Raw genomic sequence first — 8,116 nt, 5'->3', positions numbered from 1 at the left:
GAAAAGTCAGCGGCTATTTATTATCATGTTAATTATTGTGCCTTTTACCCCAAATAACATACTTTTCCATATTCTTCCATTATTGAAAAACTGTTGCTTTAATTTCCTTGAACAAAACTGAAAATCATTCAGAAGTTCTTTGTTTCAAACTACAAAGAATAATGTTTGATTCTCATTTGCTAAATAAATCTACAACATTTTAAAATGCATACATCATTAGATCAAATCAGCAAAGAATCAACTTTTCACTGCTGTACAATTTACATCTAAAAAGAAATCAGTAAATTTATAACACTATATATTGTGTTACAGTACGCTGGCATTAAATTACCAAGGGTAAAAAAAGTAAGCACTGCTGCGGGTGTGTTTCTAATGCTGAGGGAGTGATAGTAAATTTAACATCTTTCTCTCTGACTGCCATGATCTGTCTCTTTCTGTATATTTTTTCCTCTATTGTTAGGTCACAGAAAGGCAACAGTGGATTTTTTTTATTTCACCATCAGAGCAAATTGTAAATCTAAAATAATTTTTGCTATGGTCACCTATATAATCCTATAGACTGTTTAATCTGCTATAGTCCATTTAAAGCCAGAAATGCCCATTGTTCATTCATATATCCATGTTGAGCAGGATGATTTTGTGTTTGCATAGAAGTTGAAGTGATTTTCAGGTCTTAAATGCTTTGGAAAGTTTTAAAAAGTATTAAATTGGAAGTGCTGATACCTGCAGATAGGCTACCCTGTTTTAAAAGTCGGTCGCTATTCACTGCAATGATATGGACTGAACAGGATTTTATTTATTGATTTTTTTTTACCTTTTGTGGTCTGAAAAAAAAGGGGCATTAGTACCACACCAGGGTGAATAAATTATGACCTTTATTTTACATTTTAGAGAGAACCATTCTTTTGAAGTTAAAATATTAAATACATTTAATAAATAAAAAGTATTTTTTAGTGTAATATTTTACATGTTTTTAATTTGTGCATGTATTTTAACAGTTCAGATGAAGACATGCGCAAATTACTTCACGAGATACAAAGAACCACAAATTTACTGGCAGAAAGATTCCACTCCTGCCAGGGACATCCTCCCGTCTCTGATGCCCCCAATGCCCCCCTCTCACAGTTTGTTCCCAACCCACCCCATGCTACAGAACAAACTCCACCCGCTGGCGACCTTATCACTCCACCTCTGATTCTCAGAGTAGTCAAGCATCATCATCACGGGAAGACTGGAAGACTTTTTCAGCCATATAATTCAAATTCAGAGTCTGGGGGCTTTCAGTGAAAACATCTTAAAAGGAAAAAAGAAGTTCCCTGGAGCCATTATTTTTCCTGTCTCTCTGAACCAGAGAGCACTTTCCTGCCAAGTCTCGAGGATACACAGCTTCTGGAGGAATGTGGTCTGGGCCGCAAATGTATTACTTTTTCAAGTAATATGGACAGCCATTCAGATGTAGCTGAATGCCTTTACCAGGCATACCCACTACTTAGAGGTGCAGGGGGATTCACCAGCCAGGAGTGACCGCAGAAGGGAGTTAACCATCATCCCAATCCCAGCCTCAGGCTACTCGGTAGCCTATTTAAGAAATTTCTGTAGAGTAAAGCGGACCCCAATCTACATTGTTCCCCTGCAAAAACCTCTTGTACTCCGACCTCATGAAGGAAATGTAAGTGCAATGTACAAACCGATAAACTAACAGTTTGTAAAGAAAGTGTATGTTCATGTTTTGTTTAATTTTTAATAAACTTCAATAGCAGGTTCCAGTTGTCATGCTGGAGTGTTTCACATGCAAGCAAAGAAGAATTCTTTCTCAACTGGCAGAACACATTGCAACATGCGAATGGTAAATTTTGTGTACTGACTGTTCACATCTCACTTTAAATTAAGCATGGGCTATCTTTGAAAATAAAGATACTCTATTTTTTTTATTCCATGCAAAAAGCACAACTAACGAAAATTCTGAAGAATTGAATGATTCACTCACCCAACCAGAGAATGGGTATGCTACTCGTAAAACGACATGTAAGAATGTCCTTACTTTTTGGTGAATGTGTTTGTTGTGGGTTAAAATTTAGCTATTTGTATTTCAGTTCCAGTGATGACGAAGATGTGCTAATGGCAATCGAACTATCCATTCAGGTTTGTGTGCATGACATTTTTACTTTTACAAACATTTTCAAACAAATAACAATTTAGAATTTTGTACACACAAGCAGGGTTGCGTGTCCTCAGGACAGTCAGCAGCAGATGTGTCACATGAGGCTGGAGGTGATTCTAATTGTACTTCAGACTGAATATCCACTGTATGTATATTTCTGGTTATTTGTTTTATGACTGGCAAATTCAGTGCTTTATGCCTGAAGCAGTGGAGAAAGGCTGTATTTAATAGCCCGGATGATGAGTGGCAGGTGTGCAGATAATCAGTCTGGATGATAAGTGGCAGGTGTGCAGATAATCAGTGGAGTTTAAATGGATAATATCAATATTCTGGAGAGGGCACCCTCTGGTGGTGAGTAGGAGGAACCACAGAGGCTTGATTCGTGACAATCAGATTGTTACATAATTATACTCACATACGAATGAACATATAATCACTTACAGTAACATATGCATATACATATAAACAACTAAATAAACTAGGAATAAAATAAAAAAGTTTTATCCAAAGCTAGTCTCCTTAAAATCATATAAAAATGGGCACCAAGATTTCAAGAAAAGATCAGGTTTTTCATTCTGACTCCAAATGTAATCTTTTCAAGTTTGAGGGCAAGTAGGTCAAAACCCCACTGACGGTAGGTTGGAGGCAGCTTCCAATTAATTAGTATAAGTCGTCTAGCCAACAGTGTGCAACAATATTATCCATCTCTAAAGCTGTAAGTTTAACATTTTCCAGAAGAACCCCAAAGCTATCAATGGGTTGGGGTCTACTGTGATAATAATTTCTGAGAAACAACTAAAAATTCCCCCCCAAAACCTTAATTTATTTATTTCAGGTTTATTTAACAGGGACAATACACACTAATAATACATAAATAAATGTACAGTGTGCCAAAATAAGCCTGTACATTTGCTGTCCCTGGACAGATCTTATTATGTCGCACCTAAAAAATAAAAAGATTGAAATACATACAGGTTAATAAGATTAACATAATTACTAAACCAACATATAAAATAGAACAATTGGTCAACATCAACACAAACACACACATGCCAAACTGTCAGTCCATTGAAAAACTTTTTTGCACATGCACAAAAAACAATATTTAACTGGAAACAAGTTGTCCTAATAACTTAGGACAGGACCAAAAAAGGATGAAACAGAGAGGCTGGCTCCACAACAGCGTGGGCAGGTGGGGTCTAAATCAGGAAATATCTTGCCGAGTTGCACCCTAGACCAATGAATACGATGCACCACCTTAAATTGAATAAGTCTGCTTGGAGCTCTAAGATTTATTTTTACAACATGTTTTTTGCAGCATTGTATCCAAATACAGACATGTTAAAATTCGAAGTTAATTTAGTCAGAATCTACTTAACATTGTATAAAAAGTTTTTGTTCTACAGACTTGTGAATCATTGCATCATAAATACAATGTAATTAAGAGATTCATTGTGCAGTGTAGCCTCTATTTTGTGTAATATTTTTTATTGTTCAATGTTATTGCTACTTTTTTCTTTTCTTTTCTTTTTTTTACAGCTTATCAGTAATGTTTAATCAGTCATTTTTGATGTAACACTTATAATTATCATCATTAACTCATTAAATGTATTTCGTATTTCTTATTTTCGAACAGTTTAATAGTTCTATAGTTTTTGCTATGGTAGCAAATTAGTATGGAGAACTGTGAAATTTGTAGTGACAACTGAAATTTTGGTACAGTGACAACATCAAAAAAATTGCATACTTTCGGCATGTTAATAATACACAGAATGAATTACACACAATATGTATTTGTAAATCTGATCATTGGTTTTATTACAGAACATGGTGTATGATCAACACCAGCTAAATGACATGTCCCCATCACACCCAACAACAGAAAGATGTCATGTTGATCCAAGCGAGTAAGTAATCTGTTAAAGCAAAACTACATGTTTGTTTTAACCAAAAGATGTCAACTCCATAAAATGTAACATAACCAAAGTTGAAAATGTATGAAGCTTCGTTAGTGAAGTGATCCATTACCACAATCATTCAAAGCATATAGGTATTTCACTTAATGCAATTTAAAATTAACTTGGGAGTAGTTGGTTAATACATTCCATTCCTGAAAGCAGTTATTCATTCACCCAAAAGCGAAATTCAGTTAAAGTGATTTAGGCTTAGGTGAAGTATCACTTTAATTATGTCTACTAACTGAAATGTAAAATGTAACTATTTCATCACAGGTCAGATTTGGAGACTGGATGCTGGACATCCACCAATGTCAAATTTCATAAATGTAATGAAAGACACTGTTTTACCAAGTGCCTCAAGAGCATTCAGTCGCCTGAGTTTTTCACCAGAAAATGGGAGTTTGATGGGAGTCCTCCACAAGACTGCTGAATGTGGAGCTGAAAAACAGCCAATACTTTTGTGGTCCAGATGAACCTAAGAATTTGACTTTGGAGTCTTGTGGTAAATAACAATGTTTACTGGCAAAAATAAAACAGATTTGTTTTGTAAATCTGTGAAGTTGTTTTGTTTGTCTGTTTGTCTTTCAGCTGTGCTGGCAGGCGAGTACAGAATTATTGGGAAGATGTTGGCTGTTTCAGTCATTCATGCAGGCATTACACCATAATATTTTTTTCAGAAAGACTGTATAGTCTCATTTCCCATTGTCCCAGTCCTCCTGTTGACATTGATGAAATACTGGGAACTGAGGCAGATGCTTCATAAGGTAAGAAATAAAAATAAAAAAGATGTAGAAGAGGGCATTGGTGAGTTTTCACTTTAATCTAGATAAAAAAGTTAATCAAAGTTTGACGTTGCCTTGAAAAAGCTGGACCAGAAAATGTGAAGTAGTTTTAACAGCTTTAAGTTAGAAACGTATAAGTTTGAAACTTAAAAAAAAAATTAAGGTTTACTTTAGTAGTTTAAAAGCTAGAGTGTTTGATAGATTGAAAGGTAGATAGATAGATGCAGTCTGACGGTCTAATACGAGTTTGGTGGATGTAACATTAAAAGCTCTAGGATTAGATGCGTTTAGAAGTTTTAGCCAATAATAATAAGCTAGGGAGTTGTTTGAGACGCACCCCTAATTTATGTTTAAATAAAATTTTCATGAAAATAAGTTGTTATAAGCTGCTCTGCTCGGATACACTGGAAGAAACAAAACTATTTGCACGTGTGTAAATAGTCAAAGAGCTGAGTAAATTATTAGATTTCAAAAATCCTAAAAAAATGGAGTAGAAAAATTAGAAGTAGATTTAAATAGATTTAGAAATTAATGCCAAACCTGTCTTATGATTAATTCATATATATATATTATGGATGTAACGGTACACAAAATTCACAGTCAGTACGTACCTCTGTTTTTAAGTCACAGTTTGGTTCATTACAGTACAGTTAGGGGGAAGAAGTTTACTGTAACTGTATAGAAGTCCTGTTTTCAATAACTGAATATGGTTGTAGATCTGCTGCTATAAAACACCAATGTAATTTATTATTGTTTTGACCTGATCTGAACTACCAGCGAGAGGCAGTTTAAATGATGAAGGGAGCAGTGTTTGCATTACTCTTGTTTTTTTTTCCTCGTAGCAATGATATTCCTATTCGCATGATGCAGTTTCAAATTAATTAGCAAGTTTGATGTGACACCCAATCACTACTGAACAATGTCTGCACACTGCTTTTGTTTTATCCAGCTGTTTTTGTCCGTTGTCGTAATTCACGGGAAACCGAAATGTTCCCCAACAGGAGACCTTAATGATAATTAATGAAAATAAATAGCAACTCAATTTAATAGTTTGAGCTCTGTTGTTAATGGTAACCGTTCATATTATAGTAATGTGTAAGAAAGAGACATTTTTAATTATTTACAGACAGAAATTTGTTCAATAAAGTAGAACAATGAATATGATAAGTAAAAAAGAAGAAACATAAGCAATTACCAGTACGTTTATTTTTCTCTCCTCTGCTTTACCGAACACGTACTGAACTATTACTTTAATACCGAGGTCCGGACCAAACTGTAATTTCTGTAGGTGTAGCTTTCTCAAACCAACCTAATAATATATGAACCAAGATGGTGGCCAGCCTAATTGCAGTTTTTTTTTCTGATTAGACACAATATAGGATTGACTGCTGCTTGCCATGTAAAAACAAATAAATCAACACTTGATGCAGTATATTTTTTTGTCTTATTGCCATATCCCTAAATAGATCAAGAATGCAGAGACACTGGAGGGAGGACAGGATGCCATAATTGAAGCTTCGGCTGTTTTTGGCACTGCTCGGATGCTCCACCTACCTGAGGAGTCTTCAAGAGAGAGATGTCCTTGTGGAAGAAGCTGCAAGGGCATACGTTGAAGGACACGTTGTAGCAACAATGACAATGACATTCGGTCAGCTGCTTTTCAAATTAGTGAATCCCAATCAACAAACACAGGCTCTGTTGTCCCAGGACTGTGACGCGCCAACCATTTGCGTAAATCATTGATCTCTGATCTGAGAACACAGATCTCTTTCTGAGTAAACAAAAAGCATTCTGTTTAACTGTTTTGCTGACCAGCCCTTCGAACAAGCCACCATTGTTTAACAGATGTTCACCAAAGTCCACTGATTGTTAAACTCATCAAGTCTAGGCCACGCACATACATACAGATTTCCCCTGAAATATGAGAGAACGCGCCTCAGCACGAGAACGCGCGCTCCCCTGGTCTCAGACACACACACAAACGAACTATGCAAGTATAACTCCAACAAGTTTTAATGTTCTAAGGTTTGATTCGTTGTTGGCTTTCAAAAGGTCTGTGATTTTGCTACAGAGATCATTCTGTGATCTCTCTCTCTCATTCTCTCTCTCCCTCTCATCCTCTCTCTCTCCAAATCTCCCTCTCTCATCTGTTATCCGTTTTGTCTTGTATTGTTTAACTGTAAGTTATGTACATAGACATATAATCAGTGTATATTGTGTAGTCCGTATATTCTGTAGTTTTGCATTTATTAAAACCATTATACCCATGACTGTTTCTGTTTAAATGCTCGTAAATACAAAGTCAATGAGATTTGCTGATCCAAGAGCTACCAGCTCTTATTATTTACTACGTTGAGTAGTTTTAATTTTATAAACACAGGAAAATTAATGTTCACAGCCAGAAAGTTAATCTTTCTTGGAGTTTATAAGAAGGGATAACTTTATAGAGAAATTGATAGGTTAATCTTATGGTCGTTTGCTGGACAAACACCTATTTGATAATTACATTAATTTCCCTTAAGGATTATCTCATAATCGATCTGAAATAAGATTATTGATATATGAATGAGGAATTATAATTCGTTGTGATTGATTATTCATATATTCATATAATCTATCTATTTTCAATTTGATAATTTAATGTAACTGTAATATGCAATATTTTAATCATATTCATGATTAGTTATTAAAATTCCCTATAGATCATTTGAGCTAATGTTCAGGTATGACCCAATGCCGTTACAGCGTGAAAGAAGCAATAGAACAGTGAGTATTTCAGACTTAACCCTCTGGGGTCTGAGGTGTTTTCTGGGTCCTGGAGGTGTTCTGACATGCTCTGACATTTGCGCTTATTTCTGTTACTTGTGACATTTTCATGGCTAAAGTCTTATTACACTGTATTCAGCACAAACTCTGCTACAATAGTATATCAGCAGCATGTATGTAAAAGTTTGTAGTTTTGAGATAATGATTTTTATGCGTGGTTTGTGAAAAAAAAAAATTCCCACTGAAATAAGGTCATAATACCCATACTGATTATTTCTTCACAAGACTTTTGAAAATTGTATCATGTAGCCTAGAATATTTGCTTCAAAACTATGTGAAAATCATCCTGCATACTCATTCAGATAAGACAATATATTGATTTAAAATTTGTAAGACATGTTTTGTGTAAGAAATCTGTATGCGAGGAGGCATTAACAATCCATGCATAT

The 8,116-nt window shown here is 35.1% G+C and overlaps 1 protein-coding gene across 4 annotated transcripts; it reads left to right on the top strand.

Annotated features, from left to right (window-relative positions):
• Positions 1-240: 240 nt before the first annotated feature.
• LOC307002579 (uncharacterized protein) lies at positions 241-7,422 on the top strand. 4 transcript variants are annotated; one of them, XR_013798498.1, is made up of 9 exons: positions 241-345; positions 999-1,669; positions 1,758-1,846; positions 1,946-2,002; positions 2,094-2,142; positions 3,986-4,068; positions 4,393-4,621; positions 4,797-4,883; positions 6,368-7,422. XR_013798498.1 is itself a non-coding variant. In XM_079620314.1 (7 exons), the coding sequence occupies exons 3-7, from the start codon at positions 1,773-1,775 to the stop codon at positions 4,547-4,549; spliced, it is 420 nt and encodes a 139-aa protein (XP_079476440.1). In that variant the 5' UTR covers positions 241-345; positions 999-1,669; positions 1,758-1,772; the 3' UTR covers positions 4,550-5,048. The 4 variants fall into 4 exon arrangements, 1 of the variants encoding a protein (XP_079476440.1); XR_013798499.1 differs by having other exon boundaries at positions 4,393-4,883; XM_079620314.1 differs by lacking the exon at positions 6,368-7,422 and having other exon boundaries at positions 4,393-5,048.
• Positions 7,423-8,116: the final 694 nt, after the last annotated feature.

The sequence above is a fragment of the Phoxinus phoxinus genome (assembly GCF_949152265.1).
Source record: "Phoxinus phoxinus genome assembly, chromosome: 8".
Taxonomy (NCBI): Eukaryota; Metazoa; Chordata; class Actinopteri; order Cypriniformes; family Leuciscidae; genus Phoxinus; species Phoxinus phoxinus.
Note: the sequence above shows the minus strand (reverse complement) of the source record. Positions and strands in the feature narration are given on the sequence as shown.